The sequence below is a fragment of the Triturus cristatus genome, chromosome 1_2 (genome assembly GCF_964204655.1).
Source record: "Triturus cristatus chromosome 1_2, aTriCri1.1, whole genome shotgun sequence".
Lineage (NCBI taxonomy): Eukaryota > Metazoa > Chordata > Amphibia > Caudata > Salamandridae > Triturus > Triturus cristatus.
The window spans coordinates 875,229,702-875,253,068 of record NC_140580.1 but is presented as its reverse complement, the minus strand read 5'-3'; the positions used below and the strand labels follow the sequence as shown (position 1 = coordinate 875,253,068).

General features: G+C 45.3%; 1 protein-coding gene across 2 annotated transcripts in view; it reads left to right on the top strand.

Annotated features, from left to right (window-relative positions):
• The window catches only part of RER1 (retention in endoplasmic reticulum sorting receptor 1), an 80,186-nt gene that overhangs the window by 5,739 nt on the left and 51,080 nt on the right, over window positions 1–23,367 (top strand). For both annotated transcript variants that reach the window (XM_085609301.1, XM_085609306.1), the window contains exons 2-3: window positions 6,467–6,554; window positions 19,849–19,953. In XM_085609301.1, coding sequence (XP_085465427.1) covers window positions 6,474–6,554; window positions 19,849–19,953 — 186 coding nt within the window. In that variant the 5' untranslated portion in view covers window positions 6,467–6,473. The remainder of the gene's footprint in view (window positions 1–6,466; window positions 6,555–19,848; window positions 19,954–23,367) is intronic.

Here is a 23,367-nt window from a genome sequence, read left to right as displayed (position 1 = left end):
AAGACCTGAATGCTGAATGTTTCCACCTTCAATAAACCTAATTTTTGAAGCTCAGAGGACTCCGGTTGAAATCTTATCGTGATGTCCCTTTGGAGTGCTTTGAGATATTACGGCTGGTAGCTTGTGAAAATCGTGAATAGCGGCACTTTTGTGTTAGCCAAAAGTCAAAATATTTTCATTTATTTATGAAATTTCACACAGCAAACCCAGCCGCCTTTAGGCACAGCCCTTTGGGTACAGGAGTCAGGGGAAATTGAACAGATAAGAGGGATAGAGAAACCATTTAAAACTTGCACTTGGACGAGGAGCACGTTTTTGAAGACGTTCGTGACTGCAAAAAGGAAGGAATGGAAGGTTTCCGTGTTCGTGATTTTTCTAATTTCATGATCGGTTCTCTTCTACCTTGTTTGACAATGAAAACGTCTTTCTTATATTCTCAATTTATGAACAGAGTTGATTAGATTTATCACTGTTTTTAAACATTCTTCTGCCATGCTATGGATTTGCAAAAAAAAAAAAATGGTCAGGAAAGCTTTTTATGGCTTGTGTGACCAGGAAATGAGAGAATTTGTAGAGGTTTGGGGAGTTAATGCCCCCACCCCTCAAAAGAGAGGGATGGAGCTGTGTGTCAGCCCCATTCATACTTTGACTTTCATTTATTCTTCATGTTTTTTCATTCTGTGATTGAACTGTCCATCACGGCCATGGCATTTTCAGGATTCTTACACTTTCTCATTTGTGTTCTCATTAAGTTTAAGGTTTGTTGATTGGGTATCATGTAGTCCTTTGGCTAGCCTAGCAGAAGTGATCTGTACTTTCCTCCCAGTATGTGCTCCTTTTATATTTTTCTGGGAACGAAGCAGAGAATGTCCACACCGCGGCATCTTACTATCACGAGTGAAGAGTAATTAGAGAAATGTGTCCTGTCTTCAGCCTTTGTTTAAATATCCTTGTCAGCCTGCCCTTCTCTCATAATGCATGTATCAGGGCTCGATGTAATTGCTTGTTTCAGTGTTAGTTTTGCTTCACAGGATTCTCGGTGCGTGCGTGCGTGTGCGTGCGTGTGTGCGTGTGTGTGTATCTTGCTGGTTCGGTCCTCATTGTGGTTGCTGAGGTCTTCAGCTCTAATATTCCATGTGATCCACCCAGTCTACGTCAAATGATCAATGGCGATTGGAAGAATGATCAGTAACTATCCTTAAGCATGGGTTCAAGGCTGGAGGTTGGTTTCATTGCTTTGTTTTAGACAGTCACTACTGCAGAGCGGCGGTAATGGCATTAGGATGGAGCTTTGTTTAGTTTTCAAAGAATGTGGTCCAACAGGCTTCGCGGAAACAGAAACTGGTGTGCTATGGGATTACTGAATGACAGTCTAGCTGCTGAAATATTTAAGTAACAAAGGTGGTTAATGACCTGGCTTAGCACAGGCATCTCCCTTGTTACTATAAACGGATTAGCACAGCAACACAGATTTGACATCCCTCTTCCTAACAAGAGCTGTATTATGTTGAAGTGACTTAATAACAAACAACTCTCTCTGTTCAAGGTTTTCTTGGTGATGGGTTGATTTGTTCCCTCTAATTCTTGAACCGCTTGACATCTGCATTTTTCACAATTTGCTGGATTTCATTCATACAAAATAGATTCTTTACATTGCTTTCTTGACAATGCGTTTGGGTGACCAATAAGACATCAAGCACAATCCAAAGTTCCGCTCATCGGGTGGTAACTTCGTATTTGAAATGTCATGAAAGGATGGTGTTGTTGTGAGGTATTGCGGAGGCAGTTTGGTGCCTGGAGTATGGTATCAGGCAGACTTTAGAAATCCAAGACTTGAGAACAGGGTTATGCACAAGTCCGTAATGCCTCACTGCATCATGGCAGCACACTTTATGAATCTCCCTACCACGAGGATAGCATTGATTTCTTTCTGCAACCTGAGGGAAAGAAAAAGCTTAATGTGCACTTATTGACTTTTTTTGCTGAGCCTGGTAATTTGGATTGCCGTTTTGGTGGCGAAAAACATATGGCCAGGGTCAACTGAGCTAAAAACACTCATAATGTCAGCAAGGAACCGTAAAATGGTCAAGGCTTACTGTCACTCTTCACCTAGTGCTTGTATTTATGAAACGGTTCTTTTAGATATCCACATGCTGGTGCAAGAGTAAACTATGTTAAAGATTGCCCTTGGCACCAACCAGATAAACAAATGCAACATATTTTGACTCTCTAGGTATGGATGTGTGTGTTGATCGTATGTCCTTTCGTTTTCATCTTGGAACATAGGGCTAGTTCTCCTATAAAAGGTATACTTCCTGCTATAAAGCATCACCAAAAATCCTACGTTTTTTGACCTGGCAATGGCAACTCTAATTTTTTTACTATGACTCTTTGTTTGAACTTGATACTTTTCAAACACAACCTGCTCATTGTACATAACCTCAGAAATGTCATTTATCCGATTCTTACACTGAGCCACAACCTCATTGCTTAAATTGATGGGGAAAAAAAATGCAAAATCTTCAAGTTTGTCTTCGGAGGAGTTAGACCATATGCCAGTGTACTCTTAACGAACAGTTGCGAAATTGCTGTTTCTGAAGAAGAGGTATTAAAACGGACATTTATAAGTTCCTCACAAATATAGTCATCGAAGAGAAATCCTCTGGACTGTGGCAATGGGAGGCAGGTTTGCGATGAACTCTCACTGATGATGAATGAGAGGACCTATTTGTACGAACGCTGATCACAGCGAAGAGTGCTGCAGGGTATGAAGCTAAAATAGGATGATAGCTGCACTACAAACCCGCCAAACTATAGGAGCGGGATGTATCTACATGAGACGCATGTTTGTGGGGTTATGGGATTTAGGCACCTTAGTCCATCCATAACTTCATGATTACTGAGCTTAAGTCAACGCAACAGATGCAGTGTTTTGTACAACTATCCCTAGGCTTATAATGTATTTGCTTCCAAGCTTATCAAACGGGCAGACTTGACTCCCATTACTCTCTGAGGTGTAAACGCCTTCCGTTGGCTTGGCCGTTTCCTCACTGTCGGGGAAAACCTGAGCCCCTGAAATTAAAGATTGGATGTCTAGGTTATGGGACATTCAGGAAATGTAGAAAATATCATTCTTACCTAATTTGTTGATGTACAAAATTGATTGATCACTTCCTTGGATTTTTTGCTTTTGGAATTAAGGGAGTTTGCATATTCTAAGTATATAAGAATGTACCACAGTAGTTAATTCCTCTGCTTCAAGTAGGAAGGACGACTCTGAGGAATGGCCATGCAGATGCATTTAAAAATGTAACCCTGCACAACATAACTTAAGACTTATTTCTTTCTTGCCACTTCTGCTGCAGATGGAAATGGGATTGGAGGGAGAACGTAGGAACTATTATTGTTCTCATTCTGATACTATGATGAGCGTTCTGTTTTATGTTCTATTCTCATCAGTCTTTGGTTGTATGTGATTATGTATGTTATCTCTAGACCCCAATAAAAGGATATGATCGATTGAAAAGTTTAAGTAAGAACCCCGGAAATAAAATGAAAAAAACACAGGTAGTAGGACCCTGATTAATATACGTATGAAAACGTTAACCTAATTTTGTGCAGCCCCAGTAGTAAAAGTGGACTCTTCCATATTTTCAGTTGAACATTTGAAGGGCCATGGATTAATACATTAACAGAAAAGTTCTACCTCTCCTTTCAACTGGACTAGAAGACAAATGTCATGGGTTTTGTACTTTTTCACTTAGTGTTATGAGGTTTTCGAAGACTTTGTTCTAAAGTTCTCTAAGCAGCAATTATGAGATTGGCTAGAACATGCTTGCTGGTAACATCCTGTAAACTCCGTAGTAGGCAAGTGGCTGTTTCAAGCTAGGGATTGCCTTCTGCGCACCCAGCATTGGCTAAATTCTAACTGCCTTTGTCTGAAGACTTCTCAGAAGGAGGTCTTGTTTTTTTTTTATAGACCCCTTTATCTCTCTCCCATATATATATATGACTCTATACTGATTGAGCGCAATCAGTGTACTACAGCGCCCAGCATGCAGTTGTGCAGCAAGAGTAGTGCGAGATGCCTTACACCTGTGAGGCAAAGGAGGGGCGAGTGGTCACGTGACAAGGAGTGGCCAAGCTCTTAAACATCGAGTAAACGGACCCCCGTTAACAAGAAGGACACATCTGAGACGGGCACTGAAGAAAGACAATCTATGTCTGAAACGCGTCTGCCTAGCGTTTCAGGAACCTTCTGCTCACCTACGAAAATAAAGCTGCCTTTTTAACCTCCGGAGCTGGTCACACTCTTTCATTTGGGGTAAAGAGATTGGTGTTATATATATATATATATATATATATATATATATATATTTATATATTATAAACCACGAGTTGTCCCAATGAGGAGGTCACACACGGAGGAGTATGCACACACAGCTACCGGCAGCAAGAATGTCAGTCAGCCTTCAGTGTCCCATTGCTGTGACTGCCAAACGCGTTTCGAGCATTGTGCTCTTGATCACTGGCTCTGCTCAACAAAATTCGGACAGCAGATTAATATATATATACACATACACACACACACCTCTTAAGTGGCTGCCTGCCGGTGTGCGCACAGTACGTTTGTCCTGTCTCCCACCCATCAGACGTGCCCTTTTGATGCATTCAAAGCTAATCCTGTGCAGTAGAACATGTTTCCATTCAGAAGCTTAGAAGAGAACAGGCTGTCAATTGTCCACTACTTTGATGATGAATCACTTGTAGGTGACAGGTTTGAATCCCTGTAGGACCAATGTTTTAGGTCTGGAACACCTGTTGTTACTAATACTTAAAATATGCACATAATGGGCTTTGGCTTCTCCTAGAGTAGTTCTTTTTTTTAGTACATCATTGTAATCCAGTTTGGTGCATCATTCCATCAGCTATGACGTTTAAATCGGACTTCTCCAAGAGTAGCCCATGAGCCACTGGTAGCTCTCCAGGTACCGGTCAGTAGCTCTCCTGAGCGCAATCCACTTTACAAAAATTGATTTGTTTGCTTGGCTAATCAGTATGTGTATACCAAAATTGAAAAGCGTGCACCTTAGACGAAAATATTAGTATTTTCAGACCTCATAAACTTGTTTGGAGAAAAATAGTTGAATTTCTAAAATACATTTAAAGCCGATATTCATGCCCTAAATCATGTGGCACTGGGGGGAAACCTATTACTGATAGTATTACCTTGGTGCCAGGGGTTGCAGCTACGGCTGCTGTGTATTATACATATAAAGGCATTCCAAATCGACAAAGGGCCTAATTCCGAGTTTGGCGGTCCATAGGACCGCCAACCCGCGGTGGCGGTCAGGGACCTCCACACCAGTGGTCCGACTGCCTTATTACAACTACGGCGGTTGCACCGTATTAGGATCGCCGCACCAGCCAGAGATCCACAATCGCTGGCGCGGTGGTCTGAGGCTGCAATATGCTTGGTGGTGCCTCTGCGGCACAGCCAAGCATATTACGAGTTTGCTGTCAGCCACCCTTTTCATGGCATTGAGACCGTCATGAAAAGGGTGGCAGAGAGTCAAAAAAGGGGGCCCTACAGGGTCCCCTGTTGCCTCAGGGCCTTTGGGATGCATTCAGGTGGGCACATGGTGTGCCCCCCTATCTGCATGCCCCCCCCCCGTTCCAGCATAGCATGGACTGTAAAGTCCATGCTGTGTTGGAACCTGCTGTGTCTGTCCCACAGCGCTGTCTTTCTATGGCTCTCCTGTGAACCTTTGAAAGTCAGCGCCGCAGGGCAGCCGCTGCAGGACCACCTGTCCAGATTACAACTTGTAATCGGGTGGGCGGTGGAGTTTGGCGTTGTGGGAGCAGGGCGCTGGTGTGCCACCCCGCTCCCACACCGCCGAACTCCTAATCGGGCCCAAAGTCTCTTTTACATTGCTTCTGGCAACCCTGCCTAATGCAATGAAGTTTTCATTGCAGGCAACCTTGCCCTGAGGTGACTACTGCTGGTAATCTTGCATAAGGTGGCCACCAAGGTAATCTTGTCGATGTGGTCATTATTACAACATTAATATTAGTAGCTCGGGGTGATTTTAATGGAGCATAAATAGATCTTATTACAAAACATTTTGGAGACCCCTGGTTTACTTAGTGGTGACTTGCGTCTCATAAGTATACTGAATCATCCATCACTCATCAAATTCTTTTTCAAACAGATTCATGTAACACAAAAAGTAATAATTTTATGTTATATATTTTTGACTCTGCACAGGTTTTAATGTTTGAGTCAGGATTCAACCTGGATCGAGACCTAGTTGATTCACAAAGTCTTAGGTTTTTTCAGTGTCACTAACACAAGTATTGTTGAGCTGTGTAATAGTCACCTTTATTATGACAATGCCTAAAAAGCTTGAACTATTGTGTTTGATATATAAATTCTCCATATCTGTTCTTTAATTTGTCTCAACAGAAGCAGGATGTCAGAAGGGGACAGTGTTGGCGAATCTGTCCATGGCAAGCCTTCTCTGGTTTCTAGATTTTTTTCACGACTCGGACAGGTATGTTTTGGTTGGGATCGATAAGCTGCAGGTCTGATTTGACAACACATATTTGAATCCATGTACTTTAGAACAGTAGCAAATCATCTGAATTCAGATGCAGCAAACAATATATCCTGAAATATTGTTCCCTCCGGATGTAGCTCTTTGGGCTTCTCAATCACTTAGATAAACCAACAATTTTGTCAGGTACATCCAAAAGGGGTCAAAGGGAGGAATATTTATTGACCACTAGGTTTCTTATCCCCTAATTCACTATATCTAACAACAAAATAGCGAAACCTAGGGTCAGGACTATGAGTTCATGATAAAACTAGTGACTACCTAGGCAAATGGAATATAGTAATCATAAGAATGAATCCCATCAGCTACCTAGATGGTAACCATCATCATTTGGGATTAGATGTCCCCAGATGTACGCCCCATGACAATCGGGGCAATAACACCAATGGACAGCTGCAGTATAACATACACTATTAACCAGAGCTTTCAATGATGTGGTGTAATTAATGCTGATGGTAAAAAGCAGTGCAATGTGAAGTGAAAAAGTATTAAAATCATCTACTAGAACAAAGCCAGTACTTTATTATTGCTGTCCTAGTGACGAGAATAAAATAACAGTGCGAGAGCTGTTTTGAAAAAATAACTGCTCAAGTCCAGTTAGAAAAAGTGGGTCTACATGTTTCAGCCTATCGATCATGCGGTGATCAGGCTTTCTTCAGGACCTTTGAACTTAGCTACTGCTCTATTTATGTGCAATCCCCAAAAGTGAAAACACTCTAAATATGGAAAATGTACAACCTACTTTGGTTGCGTATCTCTTCCCAGAACACTCTAAATTGATTCTTCAAGAGTGTCATTCCATTTCCCGTTCATGTACGGGAGCTCTCCTCACCTCACCTGGCATCCGCTCAGACAAATGAGGCCCCGCTCTGTCCGTCGGTACCTCGGTGATTACACAGAGCAGGAAGTGGAGGCTCTTTGGGATTCCCCAGCCAATGCGCAGCAACCATGGATTTATGGGATTATATTCCCTGTGCCTGAGGACGTTCGTTCCCCATTGGGGTTGTGCAGCAGTAAGCTTTAAAGAAAAAGCTGTTGGTTGGAGTAAGACATTTATTCACTGCCGCTGCTTGACTTGTCAAAAAAATTGTTTCTTTTGAGTTGAGAAATTTGTGAGTACCACTTCCCTGGAATCATAGAATGGTGTTGTGTATAACGTAAGCCTTTTTTGGGCATCTAACTCTTGCTGAGTCATTTTGAAAATAATCATTCAGGCATAAGCACCTAGGACCTGATTACGAGTTGCTCAGTGGAGGGTGGTTTGCAATTATCAAGGCTGGAATTACAGTTTGTGGCTGGTAATTGTGCCCCTGCACAGTTTACTTGCATGTTAAACTATCTTTAATGGGAACTACGCAGACCTGTATTTTCAGGGCAAAAACAAAAAGCATAGTTTTACCCTTTTCCGGCCCGTTGGATGCTCTTATTTACCACCTGCATTTTGCAGCTGCAAAATGGGATCAACAATGGCAGTGCATCTTGGGATGCTTTTGGCACAGTGCAGTGGGACTGGACATCAGGGTGTGCTGGGTGCTTACTGGCACCCATGTGGCTTGGGGAGCTTTGCTTGCTTCCTTTCTGGTGTTGCTTGGGGCCAGGTGAAAATTGCGGCCCAAGGCTTCTGCTTTTGAACTGTGCCTGTACTGTCTTCTTTTAGCCTTCCACACTTTGTGCTGCTGGCCTTGATGTTATGCAATGCAATGTGGGCCCTGAAACATTTCGGCTGCTGGTTGGCGCGTGGCACATGGTTGAGATGGGGTGTGGGTGGCTGAAGCCCTTGATACTTGTTTATAATTAACACAAGCACTGGTTCATCTACGGTATATTGAGGTTTTAGAATTTCAGTGTCCCATAAAGAAGGCACGCAATGGGTAAAAATACTAAGAAAAAAGAAACATGTGACCATGGCCTAATGGGCAGCTACCGGTTGTGGTGGATGAGGGTGCAGCGATGTTGGACATTATCCTGCAGGCTATTTCTGCTTCACGACAAGCTTTTGAAATGAAAACTGATATCTTAGTGGCAGAATAGGGTCTAATAAGGGAGGATCATTGCTGTTTGGTAGAAAGGGTTGCGACTACAGAATGGACATTGCACAAGTTTACACCTGAAGTACCACTATACAAAAAGAGCAGACCCTCCTGGAAAAGAGAGTTCAAATGCTGGAATCAAGGGCTGAGGAGGCAGACAATAAGGCCCAAAGGAATAATATCTGCATTGTAGGGTTGCCAGAATGGATGGAAGGAGCCAATGGAAACATAACTTGATTCATGGAGTCATGGCTGAGGAGAGGTAGTGGCTCCAAAGGGGCTTTCTCAACACTATGCTCTGGAAAGGGCTCATCGGGTACCTGGAAGGACTTCTCTGCCAGGAGCAGCAAGGCCTGTGATTGTCAGATTACTGCATTTTAAGGATCTGGACCATATTCTAGCGCGGGCTTGAGAGAAGGGTGACATCTTTGTACAAAACCAGATTGGTATGGTGTTTCCTGATTTCACAAGGAATGTTCAGAAGCAAAGGGCTTCTTTTTATACTGGTCAAGAGGCGTTGAGATGGATGGGTTACTTATGCAATGTTGTTCCCTGCTAGGTTGCTTGTGGCTGGGAGGCCTCATTTTTTAATTGCCCAAAATTGGTTTTCGAGTGGATAGATTAGATGCCCCAGAGGGAACTTGTCCTAAGAACAAGAGACAACCGGTTAGTCGACCAAAAAAGCAATGGAAGGTAGGGTGGAGGTGCAGGCCCCTCTGGGTTACAGGCTCAACAAGAGCAGGAAAAACGGGCCAGGGAGGTGGTGAGTCGGAGTAGAGTGGGATTGCACTCCGTTTCTCAAAATACAGAGGAAGATAAGACTGAAACAAAATCAGATGAGTCTTCTGCTGCTGCTGAGTCAAAGGTGATCTTACCACATGTTACGCCTGGCACATCAAATGTTATTTTTTTTGATCACCCTCCCACATGTCGTGCCAGGAGCAGCAATTAATGTAATCAAAAACGCAGAACCTGAATCCATAGAAAATCTTTGTACATTTGGGAATATAAAGTGTGAGCTATATTTGTACAGAACGTCTTGCAAGTAATAAATTATGTATATATAGGTGTAGGCGGCGGCATGCTGAATGAGGGGTGGGTGGTCTGAAGTAAGGTGTGGAGGCAAGTGGATGGGCGCAGCCCCTTATGTATAGTATGGGAGGTGCGAGTTAATCAAAAAGAGTGTAATTTGACCGGGTACAAGTTTGGGATCACTTATTATATTGTCTAAAAAAAATCCAGATACGATGGATTAATCCAGGGAAGAAAGTGTGTAGAAACTGTATAAATAACTTCTGAAATGGAAGAGAAGGAAATGTAGTGATACATGATGTAATGGGGACTGGACTTTTAGGGAGAGGGGTCATTAGTTTTATAATTGTAATGTTTTGTTTATATTATTGTTTAGCTTATTATAAATGCCAATAAAACTAATCTACAAAAAAATGGACGAGGTGTTGCAATTACAGCCCCTTTTACAAGTGAGGGGACATTTAAAGTAAAGGACCACAGTACATATAGGAAATAAAGTTCACTATTTCAGGCTTTGTTTGAAACTCGGCTAGATGTATCCCATAAGTTAGTCTCAGAGCTGGTGGTGCAACCACCACACACAGGCCACATGACTATAGACACGAGATGGTGTGGTTGACTGGGTTATTGGTGTGTGCTCCCATTGCCATAAAATATCAGTGTACTTTTTTAAATTTTTTTTATTGTTTTGTAAGGTATAACTAATAAATACAAGTAAAGAAATAGGCTAAAACACTGGCATAGACAGTTTTTCTACAGTGGGGAGAAACTGGTACCACAAACAAGTTTGCATACTTTGTTTTTATGATTAAATCATTGTTTTTTTTCTTTACTCTGCAGTAGTGTCAAGCAAAGTCTGTCTAATTAATATTGGCATATGAAACGGACGATTTTTGGTAAAATTTCGTTATTTTTGTATTTTTTTTTATTTTCCGTTATTTGTAGAGCACAACATTCATCCCCAGAGGGATATCCTGTTGCTAGACTGCAGCTTTCCCTAAGAGATGGAGCAGTGGGCTTAACCTGTAAAGAGTTATGGTTTTAGGCTCTTTCTCAACATGACATGGTCGGAAGTGAGGCACAGGTCCAAGGGCAGGAGGTGCCAATGGGTAGCTGCCGAGTGGGGAAAAGAGCGGCCACCCATTCTGGCTTTTTTGACATGTTTGGCTTTAGCTAAAGCCAGGTTAGCAGATCTTGGGTATTGTGATGGTTTGTAGAATCCTACCTTGGAGTTTAGAATTGCAGGTCCATCTTTGTGAAGTGCTTTGTGTACATGGCTCAAAAGTTTGAATTTGGCTCTTTTGCACATTTGGAGCCAATGTAAAGTCTTGAGGCATGCTGAAGCAGAGCTAACCCTATCTTTATTGCAGATGAGCTTAGCAATCCATTTTGTATCACCTGAAGTCTGGTGAACAGGTGGTCTGCCAAGCCCACATAGGTCGACTTGTAATTGGAGCCTAGACTATGGTTCTGCACCAGTCAATGGGAACCCATCGAAATAGCTTCCATCAAAGCTTGAGTAGACTAAAGCACCTGCCACATGTTGCGTTAACCTGTTCCTGCATTGAGAGGTAGTCCTCAATTAGGACGCTGAGGTTTTCTGCCACTTTCTTGGGCTCTGAGGCTGAGCCCAATGAAGGTGGTCACCAGGAGGGGTCCCAAAACCCTGGTGGGCACTGTCGGAGAGTAAGATCTCAGTTTTATTGGCGTTTAACTTTAGGCAGTGATCTGTCATCCAATTCGCTACCTCGGATAGATAGTTAATCAGTCTATTCCTAGTTTCGTGGTGCTTCTCACCAATGGAAATAACTAGATGGGTGTCGTCCGCATAAGAGCAAATCTCTTAACTCCAGTTTCTGACAATGTGTGCTAGAGAGGAGACCTAAATGTTAAATGTCTGGCTCAATGAAGAGCCCTGAGGGGCATCATACTTGGATACATGGAGGGGTGCGAACTAAAGGTATTTAGTATCACAGACTGGGTTCTTTTGCTTAGAAAGGACCCACACCATTTTAGAGATTTTGGATGTAGCCCCGTCTTGTGGAGATTCTTTACCAGAAGGCTATGAGAAACTGTTTCAAATGCCGCAGATAGATCAAGTAGAATTGAGGTCATGGGCTTTCCCTGATCTACGTCTAATCTGATAATATCCAAGACAGCAAGTAGGGTGGATTCATTGCTATTATTGGCTGTGAAGCCCGCTTGTGATACGTCCAGAAGGTTATTATTCTCCAGAAAAGATATTTTTTGGTTGTTCACTAGTTTTTCCAGAACCATAGCCACATAGGGGAGCAGGGAGCTAGGTAGGTAGTTGGATAAGACTGATATGTTTATCCCTGTTGTCTTGGCCATGGGAGCATCATGGTTTGTTTCCAAATCTCTGGATAGTTTGCATTAGATTGGGAGAGATTAAAGATATGTGTTAGGTAGGGACGGAGTATGTGGGCCTGTAGGACGAAAATAAAGCGTGTGGACTAGGATCATAATTTCTAATTTCTAATTTAATTTAAAACACTTATAGAGCGCGACGTACACCTTGCGGTTTCTTGGCGCTGGAGGTTCAGTAACTGAGGAGGAAAGACCGTGAAAGAGTGGAGTAAATTTTTAGGCGGGGAAAGCCTGGCTAAAAAGAAAAGATTTCAGGTCTCTACGGAAGGAGAGGTACTGAGTAGCAGAACGAAGATTGTCTGGAAGTGAGTTCCAGAAAATGGGGGCCAAAGTTGAGAAGTTAGAACCGCCCCACTTTTTGCGTGAGAAGCGGGGGGTCTGAAGAAGGGACTTGGAGGAAGACCGGAGATTTCTGGCAGGGACATAGGGTTTAATTAGTGAGGCGATGAAAGCGGGGGCAGTGCCCAGGCGAGCCTGAAACACCATGCATCCAATCTTAAAAAGGGCGCGTTGTTTCACGGGGAGCCAGTGAAGCTTTTTTAAAAGGGGAGTGGAATGATGGTAGCGTGGAAGGCTGTATATCAGCCTGGCCGCCTGGTTCTGGATAACTTGGAGTCTACGCAGGCTGTATGCTGGAATGCCATGATAAAGGGCGTTGGCGTAGTCCAATCGTGAAATTACCAGGGCGGCTATGATGATCTTAAGTGCCTGGGGGGAGAAGAAGCGGGAAACGGAACGGATAGTACGGAGAGTGAGGAAACAGGAGGAAACCACGGAACTGATTTGTGAGTGAAGAGTGAGCTGGTTATTCATTTTAACACCCAAAGTTTTGACCACAGTGGAGGGGGATGGTGCCGGGCCAAGAGAGGGGGGCCAGAAAAGGGAGTTCCAGGGGCTGGATGAACCACCAGTGAGAACCAACTCGGTCTTATCAGGGTTCAGTTTGAGATGGTTGTGATTCATCCAGTCCCTGATGAATGTCATAGTTGACTGGAAATTAGAGACCGAAAGGAGAGAGGGGGACAGATCAAAGATGAGCTGGAGGTCATCCGCATAGTTGTAAACAGTGACCTCCAGCTGCTGGAGTGCATAGATAAGAGGAAAGATATAGAGATTAAAGAGTAAGGGAGAGAGAGAGGAGCCCTGGGGGACACCACAAGTGACAGAGAGAGGGGTGGAAGTGAAATCGCCTAGTCGGACCGCCTGAGTGCGGTCCCTCAGAAAGGAGGAGAGCCAGACCAAAGCTGATCCCCCGATGCCGGCCGCCTTGACACGGGCAAGTAAGATGGTATGGTCCACTGTGTCAAAGGCGGCGGAAAGATCAAGGAGGACCAGTGCCTGGTAGTTGTTGTCATCCATACCCTTTCTGAGGTTATCAAGGACTGAGACTACGACCGATTCGGTCGAATGCCTGGGGCGGAATCCTGCCTGGCGAGAGGCCAGCCCCCCATTTGCCTCAATGTGAGCGCTCAGTACCGCGGTGACATGGCGTTCCATCACCTTGCCCAAAAAGGGCAGCAGGGAGATGGGGCGAAAATTAGCCGAGATGGAAGGGTCCGCGCCGGGTTTCTTCAGCAGAGGCACTATGGTAGCGGCCTTAAGTACAGGGGTCACAACACCCTGAGCCAAGGAGCTGTTAAGGAAAGCAATAGGGGGGTCAGGGCAGCTAGAGTAGATTTGCTGTAGGATGCGTGCGGGACAGACATCCGCCGGAGACCCCGACTTTACTTTAGGAAGTATTGCTAGAAAGGATTCCTGAGTGAGGGGAGGGAACAGAGTGAGAAGATTCTGGACAGTGGGGGGGGAGGGATCAGCGAAAGCAGGCGAAGGTAATGGGATATTGGCCTTGATAGTTGTGATTTTGTCCATGAAATAGTGATTGAGTTGATCGCAGAGGGGCTGGGAGGGTGGGATTTGGGACGAGGATCGGTCAGAGAATGCCAGGTCATTCACAATGCCAAAGATTACCCTGGGTTTGTTGTCAGCGGACGTAATTTTCATGGAGAAGTAATCAGTTTTTGCAGCCAGGATTGCTGATTTATATTTAGCCAGTAGTGCCAGGAAATGAGTTTTAGATGAAAGGCTGTAATCTTTCCTCCACTGCCTCTCCGCCCGTCGGGCACTCAGTTTGAGTTCTTTTAGGTGGTCATTAAACCATCTATTGGAGTCCTTGAGTCGACGAATGGAAATGCGACGTAGAGGAGCCACTGAGTCGCAACCTCCAGCCTGCCAGATGTTAATGGCCTTGGCTTGAGAGGCAGATGATAGGCCAGAGAAGGAGGGAATGGAATTGCGGAGCAGGGAGGTCAAAGAGGGGAGATCCAGCCTGTTCCAGTTCCGCGCCCAGGTGTTTTTTGCACGCGGGGTTTTGGAAAGTGGGTTATAGAGGATTGAAAAGGAGATAAGGGCATGATCAGACCAGGGGCAAGGAGAGACAGCCACCGAGGCCAATGGAAGGTTGAGAGACCAGACCTGGTCGAGTGTGTGCCCGTGAGAGTGAGTGGGGACAACTATATGTGACACGAAGTTAAAAGATAATAGGGATTCTGTGAATTCCTTTGAAGCAGGGCACTCGTGTTGGTCCGAGGGCCAGTAATTAAAATCCCCCAGCACCAGAACCGAGGCATAATTGACCACCAGATTGGCCAGTAGGTCTTGAAAAGCAGGTAAAAATGAAGGTGAAGACTGAGGAGGACGGTACACAAGAAGGCAAGTGATGGGAGGAGAGGATAAGAGGGAGCGGACTACTAAGAAATCAGCAGGGAACATAGGGGGAAAAGAAAGTGATAAAAAATGCAAATCTGACCTGGCGATTAAGGCGACCCCACCGCCAGCCCTGTTCGCCGGACGATCGGCACGCAGGGCCACGTAGGAAGGCGGAAGGGTAGCCAGGAGGGCGGGGAGGGAAGAATCACAGTACCAGGTTTCGGTCAGGAGCAGTAAGTCCGGTTTCTCGGTGTCGAGTAGGACGTACAACTCGTGGTGGTGCTTGACCGCTGACCTGGTATTGAGTAAGATGACAGACAGTGCTGGGGTCGTGGGACAAGAATCAGCCAGGGGGGGGCACGGTGACGGGGGGGTGCGTAGCGGGGGTAGCGGAAGTATGGGGAGGGTAGGAGCAAGGCCTAGTGAAGAGACAAGACTATGGACAGAATCCGGGAGTGGCCACAGGCCTTGAAGGGCGATAAGGTCCTTAGATGAGTAGGACAGGATTTTGGCATGGTGCCGTGCCCCTGGCCCCGATCGGCCGCGGACGGGCGCAGACGGGCTTGACTTATGCGCGACTTCGGCGCGAAGTCGGCGCTCCCGCTGCGCTCGTCCGCTGCGCGATCTGAAATGGCACATTGTTATAGGTGGCCGTAAGGGCGGAAAGGGGGCGTGGCCTGAAAGGTGGGCGTGGCCAGCCGGCAGGAAGGGCGTCCCGTGAGCGCTTGATCCGCTACACGGAGCCCTCGAAGTGCATCAAAACAAATAGCAGCAGGTGAGTTAAAAGCACACAACACACAGTCTCAAATGAGCGTCTCCCGGCTTTCCGCCTCAGGAGATATGAACCCAGTGGGCGCTCGAGCGCTGGCGCTTAAAAAGGGCGGAAAGGGGGCGTGGCCTGAAAGGTGGGCGTGGCCAGCCGGCAGGAAGGGCGTCCCGTGAGCGCTTGATCCGCTACACGGAGCCCTCGAAGTGCATCAAAACAAATAGCAGCAGGTGAGTTAAAAGCACACAACACACAGTCTCAAATGAGCGTCTCCCGGCTTTCCGCCTCAGGAGATATGAACCCAGTGGGCGCTCGAGCGCTGGCGCTTAAAAAGGGTGGAAAGGGGGCGTGGCCTGAAAGGTGGGCGTGGCCAGCCGGCAGGAAGGGCGTCCCGTGAGCGCTTGATCCGCTACACGGAGCCCTCGAAGTGCATCAAAACAAATAGCAGCAGGTGAGTTAAAAGCACACAACACACAGTCTCAAATGAGCGTCTCCCGGCTTTCCGCCTCAGGAGATATGAACCCAGTGGGCGCTCGAGCGCTGGCGCTTAAAAAGGGCGGAAAGGGGGCGTGGCCTGAAAGGTGGGCGTGGCCAGCCGGCAGGAAGGGCGTCCCGTGAGCGCTTGATCCGCTACACGGAGCCCTCGAAGTGCATCAAAACAAATAGCAGCAGGTGAGTTAAAAGCACACAACACACAGTCTCAAATGAGCGTCTCCCGGCTTTCCGCCTCAGGAGATATGAACCCAGTGGGCGCTCGAGCGCTGGCGCTTAAAAAGGGCGGAAAGGGGGCGTGGCCTGAAAGGTGGGCGTGGCCAGCCGGCAGGAAGGGCGTCCCGTGAGCGCTTGATCCGCTACACGGAGCCCTCGAAGTGCATCAAAACAAATAGCAGCAGGTGAGTTAAAAGCACACAACACACAGTCTCAAATGAGCGTCTCCCGGCTTTCCGCCTCAGGAGATATGAACCCAGTGGGCCTCGAGCGCTGGCGCTTAAAAAGGGCGGAAAGGGGGCGTGGCCTGAAAGGTGGGCGTGGCCAGCCGGCAGGAAGGGCGTCCCGTGAGCGCTTGATCCGCTACACGGAGCCCTCGAAGTGCATCAAAACAAATAGCAGCAGGTGAGTTAAAAGCACACAACACACAGTCTCAAATGAGCGTCTCCCGGCTTTCCGCCTCAGGAGATATGAACCCAGTGGGCGCTCGAGCGCTGGCGCTTAAAAAGGGCGGAAAGGGGGCGTGGCCTGAAAGGTGGGCGTGGCCAGCCGGCAGGAAGGGCGTCCCGTGAGCGCTTGATCCGCTACACGGAGCCCTCGAAGTGCATCAAAACAAATAGCAGCAGGTGAGTTAAAAGCACACAACACACAGTCTCAAATGAGCGTCTCCCGGCTTTCCGCCTCAGGAGATATGAACCCAGTGGGCGCTCGAGCGCTGGCGCTTAAAAAGGGCGGAAAGGGGGCGTGGCCTGAAAGGTGGGCGTGGCCAGCCGGCAGGAAGGGCGTCCCGTGAGCGCTTGATCCGCTACACGGAGCCCTCGAAGTGCATCAAAACAAATAGCAGCAGGTGAGTTAAAAGCACACAACACACAGTCTCAAATGAGCGTCTCCCGGCTTTCCGCCTCAGGAGATATGAACCCATGTGGGGAGCTGCATCTGACCTCTATCATCACTTTCTCTAACTAGTCCACAGAAGAACTCACGAAGTTGCTTAAGTGTGTGCTTGCTTTGTTGTGAGGGCCTAAGTCCTCCCGGAGATCTCCTCTAAAGATGGTTGTAAGTCAAATGTAGAGTCAATTTTATCTAATTTGTCCGTGAAGACGTTCGCTCAATCTTCGCAGTGGCTGGCAAATGTGTTGATGGCTTGTGATAGGTTGGATGGGTGGGACAATTATTTTACTATTTTAACCGTTCTTTTGAGGAACCCTGGTTTTCTTCTATTTTTTTTAATGATAGTCTTTTTTTTTTTCTTGTTGCCCTTTTGAGAGAGCCGTAATATCTATTACATTTGTGTTTGTATGCCGTCCTGTCCCCTGAGCTCTTGGAATTTCTCCATGTTTGCTCTAGCTGTTTGCATTTTCTTTTCCCTAGTCATAGCTCTGCTGAGTACCCCTTTTCTGATGGTAATCGTCTGGATGATTTGTTAGCTTTCCATGGGGAGCCTTATCCAGGGAGTTGGCGGTAAAAACTGTCCAAAAAATGCTCAACAGACAAGTTTGTACCAGTTTCTGGTGGAGTGAAATGGTTTGAGAAGGAAGTCTGTTTTACTCGAGGGTCTTTTCTGGAAGTGGGCAAATTGGCTGGTAATTTCCTGGTTCAAGGTAGAGTGAGAGAAAACCTGATTAGAGCGTGAACGGACCACATTAGTGGGTGTATGTCATGGATTGTGGTGTTTTCGGTGTTTGAAAAGAAATCTAGCGTAGACCTGCCCCCATGTGTCGTTCGTGAGATCCATTGTTTTAGGTTAGGAATTCACATTGCACTTACCAGCCTTTTGCAGAGAGAATCTCCATGTTGTCTAAGTGAAGACTAAAGTCACCTTTCAGTAGAAATTTCTTATGTTTTAGACAAAGTGGGGACAACCATGTGATGAGATTATAGGCCAATTGGGAGTTGTAGCCCAGGGGGTTGTATAGTATTGTGCCTCTGAGCAATGTTTGCGCTTTGTAGGACAGCTGGAATGCTAGTTTCACATTCTGCTGTCAAATGGCTATTTTCCAAGGAGCAGTTGTATGTATCTTTAAAGATAATAGCAGTGTCCCCTCCCTGCTGTTCTACTCTGTTGCATTTCAAGATCTTGTAACCGTTCGGGACTGCAACGGTAATCTCGGATGGAGTGTGGCTGTTAATCCAGGTATCTGCGATAAGGACTAGGTCAGGATTTGAATCGTTAATAATGTCCCAAATCTCTATGCAGTGTTTGGGCAGAGAGCTGGCATTGACATTGATTCAGTTTGAGGTTCAACCATAAAGATTAATGGTTTGATTCAAGGGTGGTTCCTTGTTTGGCCAGCCTAACCATTTGCAATTGAGGCATGAGAAGGAGCTATCTAGATGGCCTGGTGTCCCTAATATGCATGATTTAGACTTAAGTGTGGTGGGCCTGTTTAGCGATAGACAAGTGCCCTGTGAGTAGGTTAATGTTGCCTTATTTGGCAGGGGTCTGGTTGTCTCGCAATGGTGGGGTGCAGACGGGCTTGCCTTTGGCGCGTTTCATTCAAGTGCTGTTTGATATTCAAGGTTTAATCATCAGCAATTACAAAATGTGTTCTTTCTGATCGTTTCCCACTGAAACCCTTGGAAGTAGTTTCACTTTTTTAAGGCATGAGCCAAAGTTGTAGTAACAGAGTTTTCAGAGAAATGCTCCAAGCTAAAGCTTTGAAAGTCAACGTTAGTGTGGTATTTTTGAAATATGGGGAGTCGAAGATGGACTTCTCACAGACACACCTGTTTCACCATGTTTGAATCTTGCCAGTGTGAATTATTTAACTGTGTGAAATGCTCGAGGTCTAGCAAAACTAGAATGGACCCGCAGATTTCTTTTCCATTCCCTGTCCTACTCATTGGCATTCTAAATCATTAGACATTCATCATGCAAAGCTTTTGAGAACCTAGCTTGCCCGTGAATGTATCATAGATCATACATAACCAGAAGTGTTAATAAACTTTTAAGGCAATTTGTTTGCCTCCAATGCTGTATAAATTAAAAACAAAATCAATTGTTATTCCCAGCAGGACAATCACTCATTCTGCAGGTTGCAGCTTGATTAAACTGAACTGTTTTATTTATTTTTAAACGCATTTTGTTTTCAATTGTGAGTAAATTAAAATAAACATTGTGGTGCATCAAAGTAATAAAAACAACTTTGCATTAGAACTTTTTGGCAATGTCTTACCTTGAAGGAATACTTTATACACACAACGTTTTCAATATTACTGTTAATACTGGAATAAGACACTCTATACGTGACCTTTTGGTATAAAATGAAAATGCAGCATACTTTCAGTTAGAAAACTGTTAAACACTTTGACCATTTGATTTTTCTAAACTATTATTACAGAAAAAACAGATAAGGGAGCTGTGTAATATAGACTTATTCAATTGTAGAATTAAGATGCAAGTGTGTGCTTTATTAATTAAGTTACAACCGCTGAAGGTGGGACGTGAACTGAGAAAATGGAATTATAAAATTGATAAATGGGGAAAGTCTTGCTTTTTTCCCTCCTAAAATTCTCTGGGATATCTGCAAGATAACTGTTTTGTGCTAATTAAATTACAGTATCTTCAAAACCGATATTAATCTCACTCTTTTCTATCTAGATCTATCAATCCTGGTTAGATAAATCCACTCCATACACAATAGGACGATGGGTTCTAACTCTTGGCCTAAGTTTCCTCTACATGATTAGAGTTTATTTACTACAGGTAAGTTTGCTATTTAGTCATGTAATTATATTCTCATTAAATGTTGATTGTTTTTGCTGTAATCCCTTCATATTTGGTGCTTCAAAGTTGCTAAAGCATGTTTTCGAATCACTTTATTTTTTTTAATTGTTTGGTGAGAGCAAACATTTAGACTTAACTAAGTATTACTCAGAGTTGCAGTTAGCAGTCTCATGGAAAAATACATTCTCAAAAGATTTTGGAGTTGTCATAAGGAAAAACTAAATCTATTTCTCAAGTTTACACTGGAAGTAGTTAATTGAAACAATGAGAAAAGATAAAGATAGTCACAAAGACATGGGTGAGTGTGCTTTTGCAAACAGAACTAGGGTGTTCGCGTCAAGGCAACAGACACAACCCCAGTCATACAAAAAGCTAATCGGTCTGGCGTTGGGTGCCAGGACTTTGTCTCTGTCAGTGCTTGTTTTGTTCTGTAATGGCTTTTGTAAAAGGTTATTCTAGGGGCAGCTGCATGAAACTTGCTTGTATAAACACAAATAAAAAACAAGTTTGCCTCAAAACAAAAATACTTATTTTGGTCTCAAAAAGCTTACTTTGCCGTAGTAGACCCTGTTAATGAAGGAAAGTACTTGGTGTGTGGATGTGCTGCCTGTGAAAAAGCAGAAAGTCGTCCCTGACTGTGAAAATAACCGATTTCTAAAATGGGCTGACCAAGTGACCCATGCTCTAGAGAGTGGAAGAAAAATGTGAACACAACAGACCAGTGAAGAACAAGCATTGGCATTGCCAATAGGTCTCGCTTTTGGGACCTTATAAGTATTTAGTTATGCAGCACAATATCGTTGGTGCAACAACATCAACTGTTGCATGGCTAAACACCTATAAGGTACAAGGTTTAGCCATTCAACAGCTGATGGTGTTGCGCAAAAGATATTGTGCTGCAAAACTAAATACTTATAAGGTCCAAAAAAGCGAGACCTATTGGCTATGCCAATGCTTGTTACAATTATGGGCACGTCGTGCACATCAGACCCCTCCCTCCCCACACACAGGCACACTTGGACCACTGATGTGCGCAGACTCGGGTGGCTTCGGCACCCTCCACAAAGGACGGTTGTTGAGCCCACGCTGGGCGGGCACCAGACTTGTTTACACAGACATGAGCAGCAGCACCCTCGTGCACACATCTAGAGGAGCGGCGCTCAGTGGTGCACGCTTGGTCACCATCACCCTTTAGATACACTCGTAGCAGGGGCGCAACTAGAGCCAAATTTCGAGGGGGCTAAGAAAAAATTTCGGGTGGGGGGGGGCTGACTCTTCCAGCAGTAGTTAAGAGTGGAGATGCAGGGGCTCTGAGAAGGGGTGAAAAACAGCAAAGCCTCATTCACAAGCAAATGGTCTTTTAAAGACCTGTGAAGTACTCGGGTGCCCAGGAAGCTGTCTCAGCCTGGGTTGCCACACACAACGTGAGGGGAGTGGGGCTGAAGCCCTTTGATCCCAATGTGCGTTGCGCGCCTGGCTCGAAGACATCTGCACTGTCCCTTACTGTTCGTACCCACCCACACCCCTATTTAGACATGTTAACGGGCAATATGTTTCTTATGTGCATACTCGTCTTCACCCCTCCGGAGGAAGAGCCTCGAAAGCCCCTCGTGGTTTCGAAATGAATCGTTTAAAATACTGGAAGCACTGCTTCGGATGGTTTTAATTTTTTCCGAGTTTTTTTGCTGTTGAAGTTTAATATAGCGCGAACGCGACCCTAAGGTATAACAGCGCTTTACATGGGCACCAGTTGCATTACAGACCCATTCATTTTGAGGCGCGGTGATATTAAATGATTTGCTTAGTTATGATTTGCGTTTCGCGGCGCGAAAGTGAAAGCAAATTTGGCGCGTCTGCTCGCGGCGCGAAAGTGAAAGCAAATTTGGCGCGCGCGTTGGGCGGGGGAGGGGGGAGCGCATTCCAGGCGGGGGAGCGGACCCTTTGAAGTGCTCCCAAAAAGCGGAGTGCATGGCGGCACCAAGCGCGTGATTGTGCGCGTGCTAGCAATGCAATCCGCTTTTTGGGAGCACTTTGAAATGCCCTTTTACAATAGTCTCGCTTTGCGATCACTTACGCGATAGCAAGGCGAGACCTAAAAAGGACTAACTCGTTGCCATCTCTAGCCACTGGCTTTTGTGGTGGAGAGTAGTTAATGGACAGGACAATTTCTCCAAGAGCATCTGGCTGTAAAGCTGGGAGCTGCAAATGCTTCTGAAGTACTCATATAGAAATGTTCTAGTTTTGGATGGTGGTCTTCTTTTCATTTCTGTTGATTCAGAATCGACTGTACCCATAGTTTGTTTCAAAATCATTTCCTTTTGGTGTGGTAAATTTAGTGATTTTTTTTTTTTCTCCCCTTTCTATTTTATGTGATAGATAGTATGATAGTTTTTAGATTTAAAATATTATTTTGGTCTCTTGGTCTAACGCTGTTGGCCATGGCACTGTTTTTTGCCGATTTCTATAGTTGATTGGCATATTGGTTTTTTACGAAATCTGTAGGCAAAATTGAAAGTCTTTAATGTTATTAATCTAGAAATATTATTATTAAGAATGGCTAACGTAATCAGGCATTTTATATCTTTATATCACTTATGATAACATTGATAAAGTGTAACGCCCTGAACGTCTCAGGATCGTTTAACAGACACGATAATGAGGACGCAACCACTTGTGAAGGGTTAGTTATTTTAATGAAGGCAAAAACAATACAAAGACTAAACAAAAGTTATAGTCACTGGAATCCTCCAGGCTAAGTACGTTACCAGCCCACAGCACGGATGGTCCTAACCGTCCTCTGCATATACGCCGATCCCGGCGTATGCCAACAGAGGGCAGAAATGAAATGGCCGAAAATGCCAATCGGTAGGCTGTGAGGGGCACGAAGAGTGTTGGGGAGAATTGAGGAGTCAGGGAAACACCCAGCCGGGGTCTCTACCTGAAGGGAGCAGCCGCTCAACCTCTTCCTCAGACTGCACCGGGACGCGGAGTCACCTCCTGGTGATGCGTCACCGATACCCCAATCAAAAGCAAGAAGACTGAACCGAGAGCAGCCACTCGATCGATCCTGTGGACTTCCGAGTCTGTAACGCGGCAAACACCTCCTGGTGTGCGTTACAGCTGGCAGTCCCTGTATCTCTGGTCGGGCTGGGAGTTACGACTCCAACCAGCAACAGCGCCACTGCGCTTTGACTCAGCCGAGTCAAAAAAGCGAAGCTCAATGGTTGACCGGTAGAGCTTCCGGGTCCTTCACAGGTGACGATGGGGCAAGACACGGCCCAGGGAGTAACGACTCGACCTACCTCCGTTCTTGCCTTACTGGAGCACCACTCCGGAACACTGCTCTTCACTAAGCAGGTACGTCGGTGTAAACACAATATCCGACAGCGTTGT